Source organism: Phragmites australis, chromosome 5, assembly GCF_958298935.1.
Source record: "Phragmites australis chromosome 5, lpPhrAust1.1, whole genome shotgun sequence".
Taxonomy (NCBI): Eukaryota; Viridiplantae; Streptophyta; class Magnoliopsida; order Poales; family Poaceae; genus Phragmites; species Phragmites australis.
Window position 1 is genome coordinate 2,258,494 of NC_084925.1, and position 25,861 is coordinate 2,284,354.

The 25,861-nt window shown below is 41.3% G+C and overlaps 2 protein-coding genes across 4 annotated transcripts; both read left to right on the forward strand.

The window, feature by feature from the left end:
- Positions 1 to 4,688: 4,688 nt before the first annotated feature.
- Positions 4,689 to 17,296, forward strand: LOC133918359 (DNA-binding protein BIN4). Its single transcript, XM_062362209.1, has 12 exons — positions 4,689 to 4,884; positions 5,653 to 5,857; positions 5,957 to 6,021; positions 6,712 to 6,898; positions 7,001 to 7,065; positions 7,447 to 7,497; positions 14,747 to 14,864; positions 15,047 to 15,093; positions 15,172 to 15,198; positions 15,390 to 15,465; positions 15,746 to 15,885; positions 16,849 to 17,296. Exons 1-12 carry the CDS (start codon positions 4,840 to 4,842, stop codon positions 16,945 to 16,947), a joined length of 1,125 nt encoding a protein of 374 aa, XP_062218193.1. The 5' UTR covers positions 4,689 to 4,839; the 3' UTR covers positions 16,948 to 17,296.
- A 1,143-nt stretch (positions 17,297 to 18,439) lies between these two features.
- On the forward strand, positions 18,440 to 25,639 carry LOC133918360 (pathogenesis-related homeodomain protein-like). 3 transcript variants are annotated; one of them, XM_062362213.1, is made up of 13 exons: positions 18,440 to 18,731; positions 18,824 to 18,867; positions 19,470 to 19,921; positions 20,709 to 20,865; positions 20,951 to 21,068; positions 21,557 to 21,672; positions 21,770 to 22,114; positions 22,269 to 22,466; positions 22,645 to 22,734; positions 23,181 to 23,231; positions 24,019 to 24,096; positions 24,435 to 24,677; positions 25,030 to 25,639. In XM_062362213.1, exons 3-13 carry the CDS (start codon positions 19,503 to 19,505, stop codon positions 25,312 to 25,314), a joined length of 2,100 nt encoding a protein of 699 aa, XP_062218197.1. In that variant the 5' UTR covers positions 18,440 to 18,731; positions 18,824 to 18,867; positions 19,470 to 19,502; the 3' UTR covers positions 25,315 to 25,639. The 3 variants fall into 3 exon arrangements, with proteins under 3 accessions (XP_062218197.1, XP_062218195.1, XP_062218196.1); XM_062362211.1 differs by having other exon boundaries at positions 18,441 to 18,731; positions 20,951 to 21,071; XM_062362212.1 differs by lacking the exons at positions 18,440 to 18,731; positions 18,824 to 18,867 and adding an exon at positions 18,891 to 19,037 and having other exon boundaries at positions 20,951 to 21,071.
- Positions 25,640 to 25,861: the final 222 nt, after the last annotated feature.

Here is a 25,861-nt window from a genome sequence, read left to right on the forward strand (position 1 = left end):
CTCACCTTCGGCTTGTGCCATCTTCACCGCCCCTTTGCCGTCATCGCCGCGATGGACCTTCGCCGGAGCTACGCCGTTGGTAAGCCTCATGCTGAATCTTCCCTTTTGCCCTTCTGTTCTCTGTGATGGCCGACCATCGTACCGCACGTGTGCTGCGTCGCCGTTGTCCCGAACCCAATCCCTGCAGCCAAATCGGGTGGTGCAGCAGCCCAGCGCGATATGCGATCGCTGGTTTCTCTCTCTCTCTCTCATCAGTCGTGCTCATGTGCTTGTCCAGCCATCGTGCCGCTATGCCCATAGTTCAGATTTGTGTGTTGTTGTGCTCACTTAGAGCCTGGGCACCATAAGTTTTTGCGTGCCACTATGCCCATGTTTCGACCCGGCCGCTATAGTTTGCCTCTGCCATGCGTGTGCCATGTCACCGTTGGCCCGAACCCGATCCGTGTAGTCAAATTGAGGGCAGCAACCCAGCCAAGTCGCGCCGCTCGAGATACACCGCCTTCCTCTCTCTCCCTTATTTCCATCCCTAACACCCACGATTCGAATTGAATCGAATCCGTCCCAAATCCTAACAGCTTTAGCTCTTATCCTCTCGAGGGAACCCTGGGCCACACCTATATAAGGAGGAAGGAGATGGTGCCCGAGGGGGGAGGAATCTTTTGGAGAGCTGCGGAAGCCCTGTCGCGTAGTGAGCTTATCGCCACTGGATTCATGTCACCGCCGTCCATCGGGTTCAGCTTGACCTGTTGTCCACCGTCGTGTGGTCAAGTCAGGGAACCTTGCGTGCTCACCTTTTGCCTGTGCCATCTTCACTGCCCCTTTGTTGTCATCGTTGCCGATGGACCTTCACTAAAGTTGCGCCGTTGGTAAGCCCCATGTTGGATTATGTTCTCTATGATGGTCGGCCATCGTGCCGCACGTGTGTCACGTTGTTGTTGACCTGAACCCGATCCCTGCAGTCAAATCAGGGGTGGAAACCCAGCGTGATATGCGACCACTGGTTCTTCTCTCTCTCTCTCTCTCATCAATCGTGCTCATGTGCTTGTCCAGCCATCATGTCGCTATGCTCACAGTTTGGATTTGTGCGCCGTTGTGCAAACTTGAGCCCAAGTATCATAGGTTTTCGCATGCCGCTGTGCCCATGTTTCGGCCCAGCCGCTATAGTTTGCCTCCGCCTTGCGTGTGTCACGTTGTCGTTGGCCCGAACCCGATCCCTACAGTCAAATCGAGGGCGGCAACCCAGCGCGATATGCGACCATCGGTTCTCTCTTTGATATGCACTATGGACGCTTGAGCTCAGGCCATGCGATGTAGAAGCACTGTGTTCCAGCCATGCGCCGTTGAAGTCTCATACTCTGGCCACGAGCTAGTGAAGCCTGGGCTCCGGCCACGAGTCGTGATAGCCATGCCATCGCACTGTCGGTGCATGCCGTTGTGCTGATTGAGTCTCGGCCGCAATTCTCTCTCTATGCTGTGTGCTGTTGTAGCACTGGGCTCCGACCATGCGTTGTTGAAATTTTGCGCTCTGGCCACACGATGTAGTAGCCCAGGTTCCGGCCGTGCGCTAATGGGACCCCGGGTCTTCAATTATCATGTTGAGCTATTGGGCACCCGTGTATGTGTATACTCATGGCGTGCTTGTGTATCTGTATGCCTGGCCATGGTGCTATCCTAATGCTGTCTTAGCACCGGCCTAGTGCTGCCCTAGTGTAATTCTGGTGCTGAGAATTTTGTCAGCCGGCTGTGAACTTTGTGGTCACTCCATCTGCTGCTGACCTTGGTTACCTGATACATGTTGTGATAATTGAAGTCATATTATTGCTTTGTGGTCATTTGTTCATGATCATCTTTGTGTATGGATCATGGCCCCTGTTAACTCCCTGGGAGAGTACTCGCCATTGCATCAGGTGCTTGTTCATATGAGGAGTTTGCTGTTGCTACTTTGGTATTGATGGTGGCTAGATATGCTTTTGCCTCTTGGTGATGCTGAAAGTGGCTTGATCTTGCTCTTGTTACCAATTCTGCCCTGTTGATACTGCTGTTATATTACCTTTTATCTGTGTGGCTATCTAATAATGATTATTGTAGAAAATATAGTGTCATTACGACAGAAGCCTTCGTGGCCCGTAGTGATTACCCCGCATATGTGGTTTTCACCTTTGTGGCATGTTGCCTTCGATCGGCCGATGATGATAAGTTCGAGGCTCGAAAAGTGAGTTAATGACTCAAGCATGATGTCAGAGCTTCTGGTTGTGGCTTCGTTATCGCTTCTGATAGAAACTACGTGTTGTATCACGTTCCTAGCTCACCTCTTTCTACATACATGATACTAATGTTATACGTGACCGGTGATGATCTGAGATACATAAACAATCCAAAAATTCATACTAGACTGTTATTCTGTTTCTTTACTACTTTTATTTATAATGCTTATATCGCTTGTTCTTTGTTGCGGATGACTACAGTCTTGCAGACTCGGAGATAACCTCGATATGATGACCACTAGCGTAGCTTAATTGCATGTAGCCTGAAAAAACAGATATAATTAACCGGAGTCACTTTACGAAGCTTCGAGAACAAAGACAAAGCAATCATCAAATCATACGAGATAGTCAGATAGCGTGTGGGTTATAGAGTGATATGTATAATATGAGAAACTTGTACTTTATGATTTCGATATGAATAAATAAAGTTTATATATTTTCAATTAGTATATTTTTCTATCTTTCGTATACTTATTATACTGATATGCTTGTATTTATTACTGTCAAAGTTATAAATACAAACTCGATGCAAGTTTCCGCTACGTGAAACAGGTTGAGCATTTTTGCCACCCATTTGTTTCTCGGAGATGGATCGGAGAGGAAAAGCATGTACGGTTTCAGACCTTTCCTGCACGAGTTCAGCCGTTGCCTCATATATAAGCTCATCAAGGATGCCTCTCCGGCGATTGATGTCTGACTAAAACAATTGATAAATTTCACTGCAATTAGTCGTTCATAAGTTGTCTGAATTCGAGGAACAAGTCAAGTAACTATTAGAAACATTTAGTACTAGATGCCAGTGATGTGTCACTATCATGGAAGAGCCGTCTCCATGGTTTTTACAGGACTGATACGGTGCAAGGTTTACTATATCGTTTGGATCTGAAAAACGGTTTTTGACGGTAATTGGAAATTTGCGGTTATCACGTTACTATCATGGGAGAGCTGGCTCTATGGTTTTTTATAGGATTGATCTGGTGTAAGGTTTACAATATGTTTGGACCTTGAAAACCATTCCTCGGCGGTAACCGAAAATTCACGGTTATCGCAAAAACTACTCAAAATTCAGTGAGAATTCGTTCAAAATTTACTCGGTTAAATACGAAAATCGAAGAAAAAATTGATTGAATCAACATTCAGTAACCGGTCGAATTGCACTGATAACTGAGCGAATTCACCAATTTATAGATCCGTTTTCCGTATTAACCGCATTTCTCGGTAATCGATCGGTTTTCTCGATTTATCGAGCGATTTTTTCGAATTTAAGTGAAATTCAACAAAAAGAAACAAAAAATGGCTCAATCTTATAAAATCAATAACTAATTCATCTTCGTCGCAAAAAAAAAAAACCTAATTCATCTAAGGTTCAAATCAAGTGAATTTTTTTGCTTGTGAACTTTATGCTTGTAAAATTTGTAAAAATTATAGAGAAATTAATAAAACTCTAAATGAAGTGAAACTAATTTTAAAGTTCCTCTTAAGATACACTATACATAAGAAAAATATATTTTTGTATGTTAAGCTTCAATATTTTTTAAACCTCCTCTATATAGAATATGATGCAAACTATATGTTTTTTTTAAAAAAAAATCATAGAAAGTTTTATAATTGTCTCTAGTTTTTTTTGGATTTTTTTATATTAAATTTAAATTTAAAAATTGTTTGTATTATGAAATCGATACGGACCGATAAGCTTAGAAACCGTGATAATCGCTCGATAACCGTAGTATTTTCGAATCCTGATCTTGTGACGTCTTCTGAATCTCACAAAATTTGCGATGCTTAACTCCTTCTAGGCCACGTAGGATGATTTTCTGAATCTCACAAAACACGAAGTATTTGAAGTGTCTCCCGTTGCTTTCTTCTTCTGAATTTTTTATGTAGCACTGCTGGACTGATGTAATATGCCTCTGCAACATCTTGTACCTAAACCCCATCTGCGCTTCGCTCTGCCGACTTGATTTAGGCTCGTTTGTTTTTATTCTAATTATGAATTTCAATCTTAAAAACAAAAATAAACAGTTATAATCTAAAAATTAATTCTCACATTTTATAATCCAAAATCTGATAAGAAACTTATCTACAGAATCTAGATTATAATAATTCATAATGAAACGAGCCAAACTTATTCTTATCGTTCCTGTTGTATGTGTGACTATGATAAATGAAGGATCTAACACTAAAACAAAGGCTGTTGGTCTTTATACAACAGGACTGGACAGAGCAAGTAATGCTTCCAGTACTTATCATCGGTAACCGTTCGGTTATCATAGTTAATAAATAATTCAGTTTGAATCGTATTTATAAATCAAATGATTAATGATTAAACTTAAATTTAAAAAAATAAAAATTTAATAAAATTCAACCGGTTTATACCAATTCTATTAAATTACTATTTGTTACCGTGTTTATTGCAGCCGAGCGATTTTCTGAGGTAAAACTCATTTGTAAACCTCGCCTAAACTCTCTCAGTCCCATCTCCCTTTCTTTCTCTCTCACCCGCGACGCGAGTCCCCGCACCCTCCGGCGAACGGCGGCGCCGTGATCTCTCCCCAAAGCAGCCATCGCAGTTAGCATGGGGGAGGAAGAAGATGACCCTGATTGGCTCCGCGCGTTTCAGGTACCAATCTCATTTCTCTTCTTCTACCCTCACTGAGACCCAGATTGGGGCCTCCATTTCTAAATCGTGGCAACTGCTGGGGAAAAGAACTTTTTTTTTTCTTTTTCCTAGAGCAAACCTGTTGTTCTGGTTGCAAGATGAGACCTTTTGCTTTCGTGTTTTGCAATCCCTCGTGTGAACTTCTTGCGAAATAGGTCAGACGGCACTGAACCCCAGTGGGTAACAAAATTTTCCTCTTCTGGGTTCTAATTTCTTGTTTAGCCATTCATTTCTTTGTAAACATGCGGATTTTATTTCAGAACTCAAAAGTAAAGGAAATGAAGAAACTAGCGTCGCACTGGCAATTGATCTTTGTCATGCTGCCAGTGGTCCATGTAACTTCTCAAGAAGTTATTCCTCTTTATATCCCTCGTAGGTCTGAGATGTAGACTTTTTAGGTCTTGAATCAGAACATGTTTGTAGCTGTACCTGTGTTTTTTCGTTAAGCAGTGGTTGTCCACCGATGATACCACCAAGCCATGTCATGAATGATAGCTTCTAAATTGCAATTTGGTGCCAATGGCTGTGATGAATCCAGCACCTTGTTCTTGCGCTACTTATTGGCTACTCTTAGTTTTGTCTTTACATCAGCCTCAACTTTCCAGAATTGTTTTTTGTGCCAAGATCAATACTTCATATAAGTTTATTATGTAGCAATTACATATTTACACGACCAGTTGGCTACTACTACTGCATGGATTTGAACTCTTTTTTTTCTTTTTGGTATAGGCACCAAGTACAGCACCAGTGATGCTTTCTTCTGGGTCTGATGCTTCGCCTGATGCTAGTCCTACAAGGACTACTCCATCTAGAGAACATGGAAAAGGAGAAAAGCAGGACAATTCAGATCATGCAGGTGATAGAGCTGATGCTGCACAAAATAAGGGCAAAACTCCGACAGCTAGTAGGAGAAAAAATCTGGCTAGTAAAAAAGGTTGAACTAATGTACTTCTATATTTAGTATGACAATTCCAAAGCTGCAATTCCTTTTCAATAATATTTTGATTCGTTTTTGTCCACATGCTTGTTGTAGATGCTTTTGGAAAACATGAGGGACCAACCACAGATGAAAAACAAGATAACACTCCTAGACGCTTGGTATGGATTGAAATGTTTTCCAAATTCCCCAGTTTCAGTTTATGGTATCTTGCTATCCAGGTTGGTAATTAGTTATGCTACTGGCATCTACTGCCTCCATGTAAAAAGGATAAATAATACTAGGTAAACACTGAAATGACTATGATAAGCTCAGGCTACTCTAAATTTGGTCATCATTGAAGTTGAGCAGGCATCTTTTTCTTGTACAGATGCTCTGTTCCTGTTTGTGGCAACAGCTCTCTTGAACCTGATATTTTTTCTCGAACGCGCAGGAGAGCTGTGTGCCATTTCATTAAAAGAAGGGAAGAAAAAGTTTGTTAGGTTACAGGCCCTAATTACCTACTAAAAACATATAACAGACTCGCCACAAACATAAAAGGAGCGACCAAACAACCCGACCCTAATCTACCCATGTAGCAGCACCTGGAGGTCTTTGGCTCCGGCCGTACAACACAAGGAGCCTTCATTCATCACAGCCTGCAGCATTTTGATCAGGTCAGGCGAGGCGCCATTGAAAACACAGTTGTTGCGGTGCTTCCATAGCTCCCAAGCAACCAGCAGAACCAACGTGTTGAAACCCTTACAAGTCCCTTTATCCAGTCTTTGTCTTTAGTTTTAACTTCATTGTAGCACACTAGTTGCAAAAACTGGCCCTATAGTTTAACCGTTAATTTCTGTCCTTTTTTATAGACTCCAAAGAAGGATTTGGTTACACTTTCATCTGGTTCTGATGCTTCCCCTGGAAACAGCCCTTCAAGGGCTGGTGAAACTAATCCTGAAGAGGGCTCACTTAACACTGCCAAGAGAAAAGATAATCAGCAAGCTAAGAGTAAAAAACCAAAGGTTGCTGGACCAAAAGCTGATCCAGATCAAACAGGTAGTAAAACTAAAACATTTTAATATGCCTGCCATTTTAGTTAACATCATAAAACTCAGATTTGTGAATGACATGTAATTACTGCTTCATGTTTCAACATAGACAACTTGGAAAACCAAGAGGAAGTTGCTGAGGAAGACATGCAATATAAACTTACAGGGAACTCTGTAAGATGCCTACTCACCCCTCTCACTACTCTATTCATTTTTGCCCCCTCATATTTGGATGTGAAACTTAGGGACGTTTGCCAAAGAGAACATAGTAAAGAAAAGAAATCAGTTTGCACCCTACAATGTGATTATTTCAACAAACTTCTCATCCCGCACTGAATTTTTTTGAACTGGTAGAAGTTTGGGTAAATGCATTCAAGTATTTGGCAAATCAGAAAATAAGAAACTGAATGCTACATAGTACTCATCAAGCTCTATCTCGGTAGTTTGCCCTGGATTACCATATTTTTATGTTATCTTATGGTGTGCAATATTATTTCTGTACCTAATTATGTACCTGCAGCTTTCTGATGGAGTGTATGTTCTTCTAAATGCCAGGTCTCCCAGAGGTTGCCATTAATATTTCCTGATAAAGTTCAACGTTCAAAGGTACGACCAACTTTAATAGGCAAGTTGCAACCAACTGCTACCAACATGCATGTTGTCTTCCGCTTCTTATATTTTCTTCATGGAAAAAATGTCTGCTTCACATTTATGCAGAGGAATATAAATCATATAATCAATACAATGAGGAAACTTGACATAGATACATGTTTTTGTGTGATATTGTATACTTGTTGTTACCTTGACTGGAATTGTATGCATAGAGGATGATGTATCTGGTAGTCTTGGTGTCAATATATAGTCTATTCTCATGGGTCAATATGGGCCAAAATAATATATTACCGTATATATATACTTAACACCCCACTTCAAACTCAAGGTGGTATAGGAGGCTTAGAAACACTGAATTTGAGTAGATGAAGCCGATGATGCGCTTGAGCTTGTGCTTTGGTGAAGTTTGCAGCTTGTGCAAATCTGATAGCACATACTGAAGAGCAATGGTTTTCTGATGACAATGAGACCGAGTAAATGAAGCATCAACACCAATATGCTTTGTGAGTTCATGCTTCGTAGGATCATTTGCAATTTGTATAGCACCAGTATTATCACATAGAAGAGGTATGAGTATTTCATAAGAAATACCAAAATCACCATCGAAGCGATACAATCTCTGAAGTGGTAGTGGCAAGAGCTCGAAGTTCTGCCTCTATACTGGATCGTGATACAACAGCTTGTTTCTTGGACTTACATGTAAGAGAAGTACCAAGAAAAATTCAATAGCCAGTGACAGAAACGACGATCCATTGGATCACTCGCCCAAGTGGAGTCCGAGTAAGCATAAATCTGAAGCAGACTAGAACGGGCATAGCACAAGCACGGAGATGATGTCCCCCTCAAGTGACGTAATACCCGAAGCAAGTGGCCAAAATGTACAGAAATAGAAGCGCTCACAAACTAACTTAAAATATGAATTGCATGAGCAATATCAGGTCTTGTGACAGTGAGATAAACAAGATTACTCACAATACGACGATATCGAGAGGGATTCTCAAGGGATGTACCATCAATAAGACGAAGTTGCAAATGAAGCGCCATAGGTGTAGCAATTGTTCGATTATCAGTAATTTCAGAGCTAGCCATGAGATCCTGAATGTATTTAGATTGAGAAAGATAGAAACTCTTTTCAAAAGTCATAACTTCAATCCCCAAGAAGTAACTAACATGTCCTAAATCAGTGAAATTGCTCATTGAATTGCTTCTTCACATGAGCAACATGTTCAACATCATCTCCTGTAATGAATATATCATCAACATATAGAAGAAGCAAAGTACTCACTTTTGGATATATGTGAATAAATAAAGCATGATCATGATCACTAGGAGAAAAGTCAGTAGCCTGTATAACCGAAACAAACCGCTCAAACCAAGCACGAGTAGCTTGTTTAGGCCATATAAAGCATGATAAAAACGACAAACATATCCTGAAGGAGCGTCAACACCTAGGGGTGGCTGCATATAAACTTCCTCATGCAAATCACCATGAAGAAAAACATTCTTAACATTCATCTGAGAAATAGTACAAGAATGAGTAGCAGCCACAACGATCAAAGTAAGCAAATGTCCCATTATAATCTCGACCCTTAGTCTGCTGAAAACCTCTAGCAACAAGGCGAGCTTTGTATATCTCAATAGAACCATTTGACTTTTTTTTAATCTTAAACACCCACTTGCATGTGATAGGAATGATATGAGAGGTATGGGAACAAGACCCCAAGTTCATGTACGATCAAGTGCAGCAAGCTCCTCAGACATAGCAGACTACCACTCAGAAATACCAGATGCCTCCCGATAAGTAGATGGCTCCTTAGCTACAACATCACTCGCACGGGGAAAACCCAACTTGTCAGGAGGCTCAATAGTAGCACGATCATATAGATTATAACGAGAACTAGTAGGCAACTCATCAACAATATCAGAATCAGTAAAGACAGGAGCATCAGGATTGACAGATGAGGTGGGGATGGATGGATGATCAGAAGGAACTGTGGTGCGAAAAGTATAAACATGAGTGATAGCCAAAATGTATGGTGGAGGAGCCGAATCCAGAGCAGGTGTGGGTGAAGGAGCGGGAACCGAATCAAAGGTGGGTGGAGTAGGCGTAGAAGGAGATGGAACATATGTATGATCACCAGATGGAGGAGGAGGAAGACATATAAAGGAAGTAGACTTTATGGGAGAGGAAGATTGTTGAGTGGAGGTAATGTAGGAGAAGGGACGATACTCAACAAAGGTCACATCACAAGAAAGATGCATGCGACGAGAGAAAGGATCATAGGAACGAAAACCCTTATGCTTAGGACTATATCTAAGAAAATACACTCAACCGACTGGGCAGACAACTTAGTCTGCTTATGAGGTGCAAGAGAACATAGCAAGTACACCTAAAAATCCGAAGATGATCATAGCTAGGAGTACCAACGAGGGACTCACTAGGGCACTTTTCCTCCAACTGTGAAGACGGTTGCCGGTTAATAAGATAGACAACTGTAGAAATAACTTCTCCATAGAAGTAAGAAGGGACAAAAGATGCAATGAAGAGTGTGCGAGCAATCTCTATAAGATGACGGTGCTTGCGTTCAACAACACTATTTTGAGCATGAGCCCTAGGATATGAGAGTTGAGCAGGAGTACCCTCAGAGGTGAGGAACTGATGAAAAATAGAAGACAAATATTCTTCTTCAGAGTCAGAGCGAAAAACTCTAATGGCAGTAGAAAACTGAGTATGGATCATACAAGCACAAGATTGTTATATAGAACACAACTGGGAGCGATGTTTCATGAAATAAATCCAAGTTTATCGAGAGTGATGATCAATTAAAATGACATAATAACTATGACCACCTTTTGAGGCAAAAGGTGAAAGACCTCATACATCAAAATGAATAAGATCAAAAGGTTTTGCAGAATGGGAAATACTACTGGAATATGGGAGTTGGAGCTGTTTACCAAGGTTGCAACCCTTACAATGAAAAGTGGACTTGATGGATGTATGACCTAAACAACCCTGACGAACCAAAGTAGACAGACGTGATCCACATAAGTAACCAAGACGATGATGTCACTTGGCAAAAGATGAAGCAGAGGACGATGCAGCAGATGACACATGAGCGGTGGAGCTAGTGGAAGAAGGAAAACACAAGGTGTCTAGAACGTAGAGGCCAGGAAACCCGCTATGACGATGGGCAGCCCCAATCACACCCACTTCGAAGATCCTGAATAAAACAAGATGAGGCGTCAAATCCAACAAAATAGTTCTAGTTATTAACTTGACCGACGGAGAGGAGATTTATGGATAACTGAGACACAAAATCTGAAACATTAGGTTTCAAAAAAACAAGAAATGGAAAGTACACCCTGATGAGTGATATGACAAGATGTACCATTAGCTGTCTGAATAGAACATCGAGAAGTGACCGGCTTGTAAGCAACCAGCTGAGACTTATCAAATGTCACATGGAAGGTGTTAGGAACATAATCCTTATCCATTACGTATATGTTAGATTAATAGTCTTTATCCTGTACTCCTAATTGTACTTTATATATTACCCTCATAGGCTACTATTGAATACAAGTTGCTATACGTAACATGGTATCACAACCAAGTTTTTTTTGGACGCCGCAACTCGTCCAGATCCAATATATCCTGTTGTCGGCTTCCTCTCGTCAGCTGGCTCTTTCTTTCTTCTGCTCCCCGTCCATTTGGCTGCTCCTGTCGTCATGCAGCCCAGCTTGGCTCGTGCGGCTACCTTGCCACATGACGCTTCCCCGTTGTGCGCTGCTCCTTTGCCCGATTCGGCGCACCCCTGGCCCGTTGCCGCCAAGGAACTCGCGGATGTCCCGCGTTGGTGTGCTTCCCGTGCTCGGCCGCTCCACGCGTGGTCATAACCCGTCCGTTGGCCCGATTCCACGCTGTCGTTTCCGTTGTCTCTATCATCGCTTTCTCGTGCCCGATTGGATCCACTGCCAGCTCCCCTTCTGTGTTGGGCCGCCCCGACCGGATTCAGTCGGCCACCCGCGAGTCGCCCGCAGGCTTCTCGCCCTACCGCGCCATCCGGCTCCGCTCGGTCGTGATCCGACTCTGCGCCTGCATCGATGCCCTTGCCTACTACGTGAACTGGGATTATGCATGAGAGCTGTGAAGGCGGAGCAGGGCGCGGCACCAGTGGGACTCCTGTCATCTCCTTCGGCTTCTTCCTCTCCCCAATGCCGGCATTCTGGCGGATCTGCAAGCGGAAGGATGTGGAGGAGCTCAAGGCGAACCCTTACTTGGCGACGATGCTCAACTGCATGCTCTATTCTTCTACGGCTATGGGAGGGAGCACTACTTGATCAGGTTGGATCTGTTGTGTATTGGTCTGCCTGTGCACGACTGTTTTCTACTCTGCTCTATTGCATGCTCTGTTCGGCTCTGTTGTTTGCTGCAAGGCTTCGGTTCCTGTTGTGCTATTGCCTGTCCATGCTTTGGTGTTATGCCTGCTAGTGTCTTAGCCTCGTTTTAGAGCCATTGTTGCTGCCTACTAGTGGCATATTGCTCCCTATTGCTATGTTGCACACTCTTGCTTACATTCACACCCGAAGCTTCTCACCATCGTTTGGTCTCCTGTTTCTGGCCATGTAACTTGTTCTGCTTTTCTACGTCTGAGTTGTGGGCTGCTCTTGCTTGAGTTTCATGATGGTCTGTTGCGTCTTAGGTATGGTGCCCTGTTGCTATGCTAGGCTGAGATTTGGTGCTATCTGCTGCTAGCTTCACTTGCATATAGTTTTAGTCGTTGTTTTCCGCTGCGTCCACATCCAAAGTTTCAGTCTATCTTTGAGTTCGTCTATACCGTGCAAGTCCACATACCCCTTCGTCCATTAGTCGATTTCTTTCGAGTCGTTATTGATGCAACTTAGCCATCTAGATCTTTCCGTAGCTTGTGACAACTTCATTTGTTGTCTAGCTACTCGTCATTGCTGTGTTTGCAATTCTTGGTCTAGGTCATTCTTGTGTCATCTTGGTTTTTTCAAGTTCCAATGGTAACTTACATCTGTTGTCTTGCTACTTGTCGTTTTGTTGTGATTCTCGATCAATGGCATTCATTTGTTGTCATCATCACGACTCTACTCCTATGCTTCGCTACATGTTTCTTCAGCTTGATTCGACAGGATTACTAAGGCTCTACTCTACGACGGCTTTGAAGCGACAATTTTTGGATGTATTCGTCTAAGTTTATCATTTAGTGTCACTTCTTTAAAATGCAACGCTATTGTATGTGCCTTGCATTTGAGGGGGGTGTTAGGAATATAGAGTCCTTATTCATTACGTATTGGTTAGGTTACTAGAGTCCTTATCATGCACTCCTCATGTACTATATATATTACCCCCAAGGACTACTATTGCATATAAATTGCTATTCCTAATAGAAGGAAGCTCCTGAATTCAGAACCCAAGACTGAAAAACACTGTCATAAGCAGCTGCAACTGATACAGAGCCCCGGGAAGGATCTGTATTACGAGCACGAGCATCATGGTGTGCACGGAACTCAGCCAACTTCTCTGGATAACGAGAGAAGCAATTCTCTTAATGATGGCCAATCTTCTTGCAATGTTCACAAGGAATACCATCAGAGGAACTTCCTCTAGCTATGCTGGTTTTCTGAGAAGCTGCAAGTACACTATGATGTACTGACACTGGAGCAGGCGTGAGCAAACGAAGACGAGTCTCTTCAACAATCAAGGCTGACAATACATCAACAATGGATGGAGTGGTGGGGTTGTTGAGCAGCTGCATACGAATAGGCTCAAATTTGGACCGTAGTCCATGACAAAATTGGTACATGAGGAACTTAATAAACTTATTTTTCTGATCACAATATCCTAAACACCCTTTGGTACACTAAGGTACCATTGAGAGCAATGGTCCCATCAAACGATCAAAAGCAGTGTAGTACTCATCTATGGACAGATTATTCTGCTGAAGGCTATAAAGTCCTATCATCAGAGTATGCAAGAGAGCACCACTATTTTGAACATATCGACGCTGCAAATAATCCCACATCTCCTTAGCTATCTTGTGATGCTTGAGACTGATCAAGGGCTCCTTCATACTAGTGACAATGGCGCTCATAACCCTTCCATCACTATTTTGCCAATTCTTTACTTCAGCAACACCAGAACCATCTTTGAACTTATCCACAGGTGGAACATCAGTCATGTGAGAAGCCAGAGCATACCCTCTCAATACAGTTTTCACAAAGAAAATCCACTCGCGATAATTGTGACCATCAAGTTTAATAGGGATAGCAATTTTACTTGGTTGCGACATACTGGAAGATAAATAGTACCAACACAGCAGTAAGAACAGGAGATTAGCAATCAATTGAGTACCTCCCTCTGTTCTCCACAAAGCAGCAGTGAGTGAGTAGGCCGAAGAGCAAACTAGATTGCGACGTGCGACGATGGAGGAAGTCGGCAACAACTAGAGAGGGCCCGCAACGACGGGTGGTAGAACAAGCCTCCACTATGGGCAGTGGCGCGCCGGATGTGCGGAGGACGTGCGGATCCGCTTGGGGGCACATCCGCCGTGTGGTGGACGCACGGATCCGCCTGGATGATCGGTCGCGCTGAGCGGAGGGGTGCACCGGTCGAACAGAGGAGCACGCCTGACGGGTTAAGGAGCGGAGCGGATAGACTAAGGGGCAGATCGACCCTCCGCGACGGATCTGAGGTGTGTAGAACGGCGGCGCGATGGCATCGGGCAGGATACAAGACCGGCACGACGACACCAGGAAAGAGATGGGAAAAAAATAGGATCAGGATTAGGTAACCCTAGCCCTAGGCTGTGATACCATGTTACCTTGCCTGGAATTGTTGCCTAGAGTATGATGTATCTGATAGTCTTGGTGTCAATATATATAGTCGGTTCTTATGGGCCAATATGGGCTAGAATAATATGTTACCATATATATACTTAACACTTGTCCCCTTGTAGCAAGTAATGACTTGTAGAAAATACAACGGGGGCATGGGTTGTAGAAAATAACCATAGACTCATGGTTAAAATTTCCTAATTGTGTATGTGTGCTAAATTGGTATTATTAACAACTGGACCTGTGGAAAAATAACTTAACAAATACATTACACTGTAGAAACTAGTCATATAAACCTGGAAACTCCCATCTGAAAAAAAAATATTTTATTAACATTTCCCAAGTTAATAATCGCTGTTCTGTTTATTTGATTTTTTTTCTCTAGGCATTGATCGAATGTGATGGTGACTCAATAGATTTGAGCGGAGATATTGGAGCTGTTGGGAGGATCGTAGTTTCAAACGGTCCTACTGGAAATCAGGATTTGTTATTGGACCTGAAAGGTACCATCAAGTAACTTTCATTTTATGTACTTTATTGGATTCTGAATCCATAGTAGGATATCCCAGGCAAAATATCTGTACTAAAGCTCTGCTAAAGCATTTGAAAATCAGGCCCTTTTGTCTTAATACATGCCATATTCCAAGACATAAGAATCTTATTTCTTCTTTCCATATCCATACAGGAACAATATACAAAACAACTATAGTTCCATCCAGGACATTTTGTGTAGTAAGTTATATTCCAAACCCGAGTACAATTTTATTATTTAGTATTGGTCTTTAATCCTTGGTGCATTTCTTCTTTCAGGTGAGTGTGGGACAATCAGAAGCAAAGGTTCATCAACCATAAATTAATATAATATGCATATTTGAGTTCTCCACCATATTAGCTTAACTCGTCATAATATTCAGCACCGAATGTGCCATTTCCACTATTAAATTCGTTCATGTATTCCATTTCTCAAGTCCGCTTTCGTCCTAAGGCAAACTGTTTACCATAATTCACCCCCTGTTTTTCCTGTGCAGATAGAGGCTATAATGAATGACTTCATTCAACTGGAACAGCAGTCCAACTTATTTGAATCGGAGACTATGATGGAAGGTTGGCATACTTCTAGCCATTACTGCCAGGCTATTGATTATTAGTTGCAGTCAGCAGTCTTGATATTGAATTCATTATTTCCAATAGATCGGAGCATCTCTGATGTATAAAGCTGACATGCTCCTATCATTCTTTGATTGAGCTACTTCTTGGTGCATTTGAGAGTGTAGCTTTAGTGTTTTAGTGTGCACTGCAAGGAACAGTCAATCTGTATGAGAGTGATTCATGATATTCCGTGTTACAATAATTCTTCTCTATAATAGATTTATCATCTTTGTAGGTACCCTTGATGGGTTCACATTTGATTCAGACGAGGAGGGCGACAAGCTTCTTGAATCACATGCTTATCAAAACAATCAGAACAATGACGATGGAGATCAGCCTAAGGCGAAAACCAAAAGAAAAGCTGAGAAACCAGTGGTGTGTGTTCTTGCTTCTACTTTAGGGCTTATTTGGCAGAGCTCCCAGAGTGGAATCGGTAGAAGTTTTGCCAATGATAGTTTACAGTTTTTAGCTCGTAGAGTGATTCCATGGTAGTGATTCTTTGAAATGAACTAGATGTTGAGAGCTGAAAAAACTAGTTTTCTCTAATTCACTTCTCCTATAAAATCACTTTCTTCATAGAGTTTATCCTGAGAATCACTTTCAGCCACAGAATCAGAGTCACTTTGGTAAAGCTCTCACTGATCTAAATTCTTTAGGGCAAGTGATTTTTTGGTGAAAGGATTCTATGGCTGAAAGTGATTCTCTAGTGATTCTTTAAAGCAAATTGTATAAAAAAATGATTCTGTGAGGTAAGTGAATCAGATAAAGCTGATTTTTTTAGCTTCCAGCATCTAGTTCATTTCAGGGAATCACTCTGAGAGTTGAACACTATAAACTGTCGTTTGGCAGAGTTCCCATTGATTCCACTTTGAAAGTTTTGCCAAATAGGTGTTCACTTTCCTTAAAGAATCATTTTTCCTAGAGAAATTAAATCAAAGGGAGCTCTATCAAATATGCCCTTAGTTGCTGCGCTGCTCTTTAGTTTCTTAATCTTTTGAATGTCGGTTTTGTTTTCATTTTGTCATGGCCCCTACTGATGATGAGATTGAGAGATTAACGCAAAGCATGCTGATTCTCTCTATTATTGACCTGGTAGAAGCACAAGTGCACAACATATAGTAACCTGCTATAAGCCAGTCAACAGGATTTTCTTATGTACTGCAGTAATTGGTCATTGAGAGTGTTGTAGTGAATTGGAAATTTTGTATTAGAGGTGCTCAATTACAGACTGCAACTTTGTCATGGGCCCTTCGAGACTTAATTTTTAAACAAGCTTGCACATATCCTGTTTTATGCCCTTTGCGCTGCTCCTTTAGTAATAATTCTTTTGACATGCAGGGGAAGGGACAGAAGAAGGCAAAGATTGCAGGAAAGGCTCCTAAGAAGGGAGCAAGGAAAACCCAGACTACAAAGAGAACTAGGAAGACGAAGAAATGATGAACTGCAGACATAATCAGTATTATACATCTTATCTTTGTTTGGTCCAGGATATAGCTATTGCGACATCTGGGCTCATCGGTGTACCATCATTTACTTGTTTCTAGAAAGAAAAGAGAATATGCAACATTGCAAAGCCACAATACCTGGATACCATGTAACGTTTTTGTTTCTAGTTTGTGAGCGCTGTATCCTCATTTTCATATCGCATCTCAAACTTTGTTTTTGAGAGGGACTAGTCTGTGGCTTTCTGAAACCCTGGAATTTCAAACAAATTCAGTCCATGGCCGATACCGTTTCTGGCCAGTTTGTTTGTTCAATTTAAATGTAAGATCTTGAACTTGACCGACTCCCAAGTCCAGAATTATTGTTCATGAACTGGAATTATTGTTCTATCAATTTGTCAGGGACGATTGTGCCTTAGTCGTCACTGCATTGGGGACATTGGCTCCTCTTGGACCCCAGATGGACCTCATTGTATTCCTCAATTTCATCCAGCTGGTGTCGTGAGCATGACCCCAGATCAGTATCAGTGACGCACCGGACCGGACCGGACCTTCCTCTTGCTCGAGCTCGAGGGGAGATCATGTAGGGATGACTCGTGACCGTGCTGCATCAGTAGATGGAAGCAGCCGTAGCTGAGTGAGATCATGTAGGGATAACCAATATTTGAGGTCCTACTCACTGCAAAGTTGATGTGTTTACCGTGGATTTCTATGAGCATGTCCAATGTAGATAGATGCTAAGTATAAGAATTTTGACATACTCCATGTCACCGGTAAATAACATTATACACAATATCTGCAACAATGTAATTATATGTTTATTTACAATAGACTGCAATATTATTGTATTGAATGAGTAGATATAGTCTGATTTTTATCTCTCCTTATTACTTTTTTTCTCTCTTTGTAGGCAAAAATTCTGATGCAGATAGCTTTGTGTTTAGGTGAGTTGTATTGTTAGACCATTACCAACCGTTTCCCTTCACGACTCAGATTCCCGTCGTGAAGCAATTTTCATTCCCTTCAGCGCTTCAATAGTTTCCCTTCACGGTTCCCATCACGAAAAGGATTCTCAAGGTCATTCCCTTCAGGATAGGATTCTCTCTTCTTTCTTTTTACAATTCCCTCAAAAGTAAGGGACAGGATTATCTCTTCTTTCTCTTCACAATTCCCTCAAAAATAAGCTGTTGAAGATGAGAGAAAATAAAAATAAAAATAAAAAAAATCAAAAATAGAACGAAATAAAGGAAATATGATCGGAGATAGTCCCAGAGGCAGCACGAGATCACAATTCTTTTGGCAACCAATTGCACCGTTTAAAAAAAACCTTTTTTTCTAAGCTCTTCACGCGATTTCAAAGGAAGATGTTTTTTTTTTCTTTTCCGTTCCTTGCCTGTCATTGGCTGGACTGACGAGCAATAATTGTCGCAGCGTCCAAAGTTCGCTACGCCGTCCGATCTCCGCCCTACGTCATCCCACGCCGTCCGTCCGTCCTCTGCGTCGGGCGTCAACACTCAACAGCGAGTGCAGAGAAAACGATACGACGCGTCGTCATCCGTACCCCCGTCAGCTCCGCTTGCTCGCCGCCGCTCCGCTCCCCCGCCGCCTCCTCTCGAGCAGCCCCCGCCGTCCCCCGCCTTTTCCGCCCCGAGCTCCGTCGGCTGGCTCCAGCGCCGTCGTGGCAGGCTGCGCTTCCCGCATCTGGGCTGGCTGGGCTGGTGGTCGAGCCTCGCGTCCTCGGCCTCCCTTGACGTCTGCCGCCCCGTCGCCGGCGCCATTGTACGGGCTCGCCTGCCTGCTCTTAACCCCTACAGCCCTCTCCCCTTCCCCTCCCGGTCTCTTTGGTTGAGTTGCTGTTGTATGTCTTGCAGGGCGCTTGAAGCTGCGCTGATTCGTTCTGGAGGGGATTGATCAGGTAGGTTCGTTTGGTTTTCGTTTGTGTCATAGAGTCCAGATCTACTGCCTCGGATGGATTGAGAGGTGTTGCTTCACGTTCGGTAGACAACATTTGGACTGCCAACTTGGAATGAACCAACTGAAATTCACCCGACTTGGTGTAGTTCAGACTGCCTACTTGGAATTGATGTATGTGAAACATGTTGTGCTCACCATTTCTGCTTTGTCATAGTGAGTTGCGCACTGTTGGGAAGAAATAGTTCGCCTCACCGTCTGAATCTGGAGTCTTATAGTATATTCTGTGTCAATGTCTATCAATCTTTAGCTTTGCACTTGGATAGATTAGTGCTGTATATTTGCCAATCTAGAATGACGACTAGTGCAGTATATAGATGTATCTGGTATGGCCAACTTTTTTCAGATGCCACGATTAAGAAATAAGTACCTGGGATCTGCGTAGCTTTGTAAAAAATATCTGCTTCATTTTTTTAACATGCTATAGTCATCAACCTTATGGTATAGTCACCTATCTCTACCAGTCTTCTTCCTACTACTACTGAGTATGTTATGCAGCTTCGTACTGTACCTGTCTTCTGTTTAACATCTTTCTTATGGTGTTAGGTTGCAATCCCCTGTGATACTCCATCGCTAGCAATGCATTCTTCAGAAAATAAACCGGTATGCTCCAACTCTGGAAGATCACCACCACAGAGGAATGGGACTGCTTCTGAGTTGGTTCCTGTATCAAAACGATCAAGTCGACGCAATGCTTCCTGCAAATGTAAACCTGATTCTCCTTCCAAGAGATCACCTAGGAAAGTTAGGAATGCTACTCTGTCGAAATCCATAAAGAATAAATATCATTGTAGTCCCCTGAAACGGCGGAGGGGTTCAGATCCTGTTGCCAGGAAAACTGTAACAGGACTAACGGCGAGGAGGAAGCAAAAAAGAAAAAGGCAAAATACTGATGAGGCAACTTGCTTGGAAAGAAGAGCAAGATATTTAATGATCAAAATAAAACTGGAGCAGAATTTACTAGATGCATACTCCGGAGATGGCTGGAACAGGCAAAGGTGCACGCTGCACTCTCACTGTTGTGAACTTCGGGTGAAAGGAAATTTCAAATATAACCATCCAACTAAAGTTAATGCCATTTTTATTTTGAACCTGAATAATCTTATTGAGTTGACATGAATTATTCTGGGAGGAAACTTTCAGATAATAAATAAGACTGCAGTTTGTTTAGAACTTATATATACATGAGACCACTTACCATGAAAAAAAGAATAACTGCATATAAACCTTATGACAAAGACATGTAGTATTCAATCACTTACAACTTCTTAATTATAGGAAGATCACAAGTTCATTGGCGGTGGGCATTAGATCACAAGTTCATTGGCTGCGGGCATTATAACTGATTAATGTAGCTTTATTGGCATGTTAATTTTTGGGAAGTAGCCATTTGGACTGATTGAATTGAAGTTTGTTCCATGAGAACGGAAAGTAAACTTTTTAGCCTTCGGAACTGAACGTAACAGGTAAAAATGGAAAAAAGTTACCGCCATATCTTCCCTCGATCGAATCGAGGTCTCGATACATTCCCTGGCAAGAAAGGTTATAGATGGAAGTGCAGTGCAGTATGTTTTGCTGACATTGGGTAGTGTAAGAACTCTGATTTGCCTGCCTAATTTTTGATAGAATCATGCCAACAGGTCAACTGACTGTTCTTAAGTCAGTTCTACCAAGTTGTTGTATATAATTTCCTTGCTCCTTTTGCTCAGTTGCTTTTATGTTTCCTACAGTTGAGTAAGGTATGTTTGTAAATACTACACTGATTAAGTGTACCTTTCCAAATAGCCGAGAGAAAATAAAGCCAGAGAAGGAGCTACAGCGTGCTAAGAAACAGATCATAAAATGCAAAATTGCTATCCGTGATGTTATTCGCCACCTTGATTTGCATAATTCCATCGATGACTCGGTGATGCCTCCAGATGGGTCTGTCAATCCTGAACATGTACGTGTATCATCAATGTGATTATTAGATGCTCTACCTCCACAGGATCTCTCAACTGATAAATCATCAATATTTTCTTTGCTAGATCATATGCTCAACATGCAAGTCTCATGAATCATTTCCCAGCAATAAAATTGTCTTCTGCGAAGGGGCCTGCAAAAGGGCATATCACCAGAAATGTTTGGATCCTCCTCTAGACAAAAGTGGTAATTCTTTCTTTGTTTTTCAGTGGCATTTCATGTCATAGTAACTGCTGCTTTTTTTTGTTGGCATTGTTTCTTTCCATTGGTGGTAGTGCTAGGCGAACATATAGCTCAGACACTTTAAACTAAACAGAACGTCTGTAGAGTCTAGACTATGTTGTCATGCCATTCACAAAAGCTGTTCTACTTTTAGCATGTGATAATTGTTTGTATAAGTAGTTATGTTCTTACATCTTGTTCACCTTCCTAATGATGAAATAAAAAGTAACATAAGTTGATGCATGTCATATAATCTGGTTTGCAATTGCACACATTGAAAGTACACACTGTATTCTGATGATTTTATACCCATTTCTATTGCCTCTTGCAGTTTTTGCTCCACATCTGAAAAGCACACAGACATTTGTTAGTTTTTTTTACCAGATGTTGCAGTACCAGTAACTTTACCGTTCATAATATATTTATCCTTGTCTCGTGCTTCCTCTCAGTTCTTCCAATCAGTAGCCATGGATGGCTTTGCAAATTCTGTTTCTGCAAGATGAAAATTTTAGAAGCTATTAATGCACATCTAGGAACGAGCTATACAGTGAAGTGTCCCTCCGAAGTAAGTATTTGTGATTTCTGTCACTAATGTTTTGATTATTTTACTTAAGTAATTTCATCCTTTTTCAGTCAGTGTTAACTCTACTTTCTTTTTATAGGATATTTTCAAGGAAGCAACTGAACAAATAGACTCTGAGGATGGACTAGGTGAAGATTGGCTTTCTGAGTATTCAGGCGATGAGGACTATGATCCTGAAGAAAACGAGGTCAGCAGCAGCATTGACAGTGAAGAAGTTATGTTAGATGGTTCCAATGGTTCAGGAAGTCCGCTTTATTCTCCAAATGATGATATTCCGGACTTCATATCAGCAGATTTCAATGATGCTGAAGGATTCTGTAACGTTGATTTAGACTTAGGCACTGATTCTGGTGAAGATGAATTTGCACAGATCCTGACTTACCAAAGGTCAAGAAGAGATGTTGATTATAGAAGACTCAATGAGGTGTGTTTCACCAGTATAAATTGTATCCTGTCGCTACTGCAACTCAAAGAATATTACTTAAGAATATTATGGATTAGTTGTATCATCATTAAGTAACTGTTGTTTTTCAGCATTAGTTGTAAGTTGTGACTTGACTACTTTTCACCCTGCACAGGAGATGTTTGGAAAACTTATCAAGAATGAAGAGCAGAGTGAGGATGAAGATTGGTGCCGTGACAGGGGAAAGAAAAGAAGGGTGAAGTCAGCTGGTGTTGGGGCTAATTCTGCTGAAGATTTCTCGAATGCCATACCAGATGAAAAAGTGCAAAAGCAGAGGAGAAAACTTTTCAGGATTCCTCCCGCGGCAGTCAAAGTAATTTATGATGTTAATTACCTTAAATATTTTATCCACATTGTATCTGTATATTATTATACAAATATGTATTTGCTGTGATACAAAGCCATATGATGTCTGCAATTGGATTTCACATTGGTTCATTGTGCCTGCAACCATTAATCTGGTTCACGTCATGTTCACCTTGCTAAATTAGGTGCTTCGCAAAGTTTTTGCTGAAAATGAGCTTCCACCCCGGAACATCAAAGAAGATCTCTCAAGAGAATTGGGCATTTCTTTTGAAAAGGTATGAAGTATTGGATTGGATAAATTTTGACAGCTTTGCATTACAGATAACTTGCATGTGTTTATTCATCTGAGGATTTCATTCTGCTGGTCAATCACCCTTTGACCCCCAACTATGAACTGAACTTCTGTTATAAGAAATACTATAAATGCCATTAAAAATTAAGGTCAGATACTCAGATCCATATTATAATTGTCACTCTTTTGGTCTAACGAGATATCTTGGGCCCTTTGACCCCCAACTATGAACTGAACTTCTGTTATAAGAAATACTATAAATGCGATTAAAATTAATGTCAGATACTCAGATCCATATTACAATTGTCACTCTTTTCGTCTAACGAGATATCTTGGGCAGAGCTTCTAAGAAGTATAGAACAATTTCCAACTTGCTTTTCGTAAAAAAATCTTTAACGCCGGTAACCAAGTTCTGTCATCAATTTACAGATCGACAAATGGTTCAAAAATACAAGATGTGCTGCTCTCAAATATCGCAAGGCATGGATTTCTGTCTCATGATTATTCATTCAATTTGGATGTTCTCATTGAGTCATTAGTACTGGCTTTCATAATCAGTTGTGTCATGTGTTCCCTTTGATCCTGGTTTTGCCCCACTCTCTACGGCTTATGCTTTCTCTACGCAAGCAGTTGCAGCTGGTCTTCTGTAAGCAAAGTCCTAGAAGGAATGATAGTCAACATATTTATTCCAGCCTTAATTGAATCTGTGATTTGTATAAGTGAACAAATATTTTTTTTACAGGAATATATATATATATATATATATATATATATGGTTATGAAATGCATGAACTAAATTGTATTTTAAGTATACATTTATGGTATTTTTTGCACAATTTGATCCAAAAATGGACCCTTGCCATTTGCCCAAACTATTTCTAGTTTTGACCCATTGGGTCCACTCCAGAGCAATTCTGTTGTGACCTCCGTGCCAATTTCATTGGTGCTGAGCTAGGACTTAGCCAAATTGGCACGATTCTCACCAAAATCGCCTGGACCCTCTTGTGCGCAGATGTTCACCCTCCGCTCCAACGTCATTGGTGCAGACCAGATGGGTCAAAACTAGAAATAGTTTTGGCATGGGTCCATTTTCAGAAATAGTTTCTGAAAAGGGTCAAATTATGCAAAAAAATACTCTACTATGCCATATGCTTTGATTCCATGTGTAAATTGAAAGATACACAGCGCCAGGTGCTACTTTTACATTCAGTATATCTTGTGGTTATGTATTCAACATAGTTCTGTCAACATTGGTGCTGTCTTGCAGTCTGAAGGGAACAGTCATAATACCGGCCCGAGCAAAACGTCAAGAACAAGTGAAGAAAAAGCTGGAATCTCAGGCAAGGTTGATTCAGCAGACAATTATTTGCTTCCTTTTCTGAAATCACCAATTTCCCTACACATTTGAAAATAGATGCGGAGTCTGATGTGTTCATGTTGACTCTGGTGGTTATAATGCAGTATCCCAAAAAGAATGATAGTCAATGCGGTCATTCCTTAATTGAATTTTTGATTTCTAAACAGCATTACTTATCATCATTAGTTCATTTTTAAATAGCATTACATATCATCATTATATGCATGAACTAAACTGTATTTTATTTTAAGTTTTAAATTCCTCTGTTATGCCAAATGTTTTGGTTCCATGTGTAAATTTATTGAGGATACACTGCTGTCTTGCAGGCTGACGGAAACTGTCATATTACTGGTTCCAACAAAAGCTCAAGAACCAATGAAGAAAGAGCTGGTATCTCCGGCAAGGTTGATTTAGTAGACAATTCGTGCTTTGTTCCCTTGTCTGAAGTCATTAATGTACCTGCACATTTGCAAAGAAATCTTGAGAAGAGGAAGATGGAATTAACTGGCAGTCCTCAGAGGGGGCTACACAATAAAGAAGCTTGCTTGTCTCAAGCTGGTCAAGTAAAGGTAGAAACAATACAAGTGCGATTGTATCTTGGCTAATTGGTAGATCTAGAGTCTGTTTGTTAGAGCTTCCAGAGTAGCTTCCCGGCTAAAATTAGAAGGAGCTCTGCCAAACAGCAGTTTTCAGCTTTTAATTCTGAGTGGAATCCGTGGGAGTGATTCTCTGAAATGAATTAGAAACTGAAAAGCTGAAAAAAACAGCTTCTCCTGATTCACTTTCCGTACATAATCATTTTCTACATATAGTTTATTCTAGAGAATTATTTTCAGTCACACAATCACTTCACTCAGAGAATCACTCTCCGCAGAGAATTTGAAACATTGAATTGATTGTGCAGCTTTAACATATTTGCAGGAGAGTGTATCACCTACAAGCAAGTCCTTTTTGCAGACAGATCTAAGCCATTCAACAAATAATGAAGTCAGCGCTGAAGAGCAAGCTGCTGCTTGGATGGATACTGGGGTCTCGGATTATCAGCCTTTCTTGGATGTGATCGATGAGATGTGCGAACTCGAGCATAGGCTGCAGAGGTTGAAGGAGAACATGCTCTCATCAGGTGCAGACGACAATGGTGAGAGTGACTTGCAAAACCAAGTTTTGGTGCTTGTACCATCTGCTGAGCTCAAGGAAAAAGCATAGCCTGACATCTAAACGGAAATGATTACTCATTTGGGCATTGCCTATAGGTTGTTATACAGCAGAGAATTGTATAGAGAAAGAAAAACACTAGTACTGGCTGACTCGCTGTTCAATAGTTTTTGTGGCCTCAACAAGTCAACCGTACTGATACTGCAACTAGTATACAAGCCAGTTTGTACTTTGTACTGGTCGAAATGAGTCTGAACTATACCTTTAGAGCCTTGAACTTGTAACCTCATATCTGAATCTGAACTGCGACTGCGAATAATTCGTGGATGACCCGATTGACTATCACTCTGTCAAATCTCAACTGCTCATTTTTCTATTGGTGTATATTTGTATCAAAACATCGCTTCGTGTTATGTAAACAAATAGTCGTTTGTAAAGTCGGAGACTTCGTGAATCTCTTTGTTAGACATGTGTAATCAATTGTAGGTCTAACATATACATTAGGTGTGTGATATGCGTGGGGTGTGTGCATGTTTGGGTGTATGTTTACAGCTTAGCTTATACTTAAGTATTGAGGCTAAAAGAAATCCCGAATGTG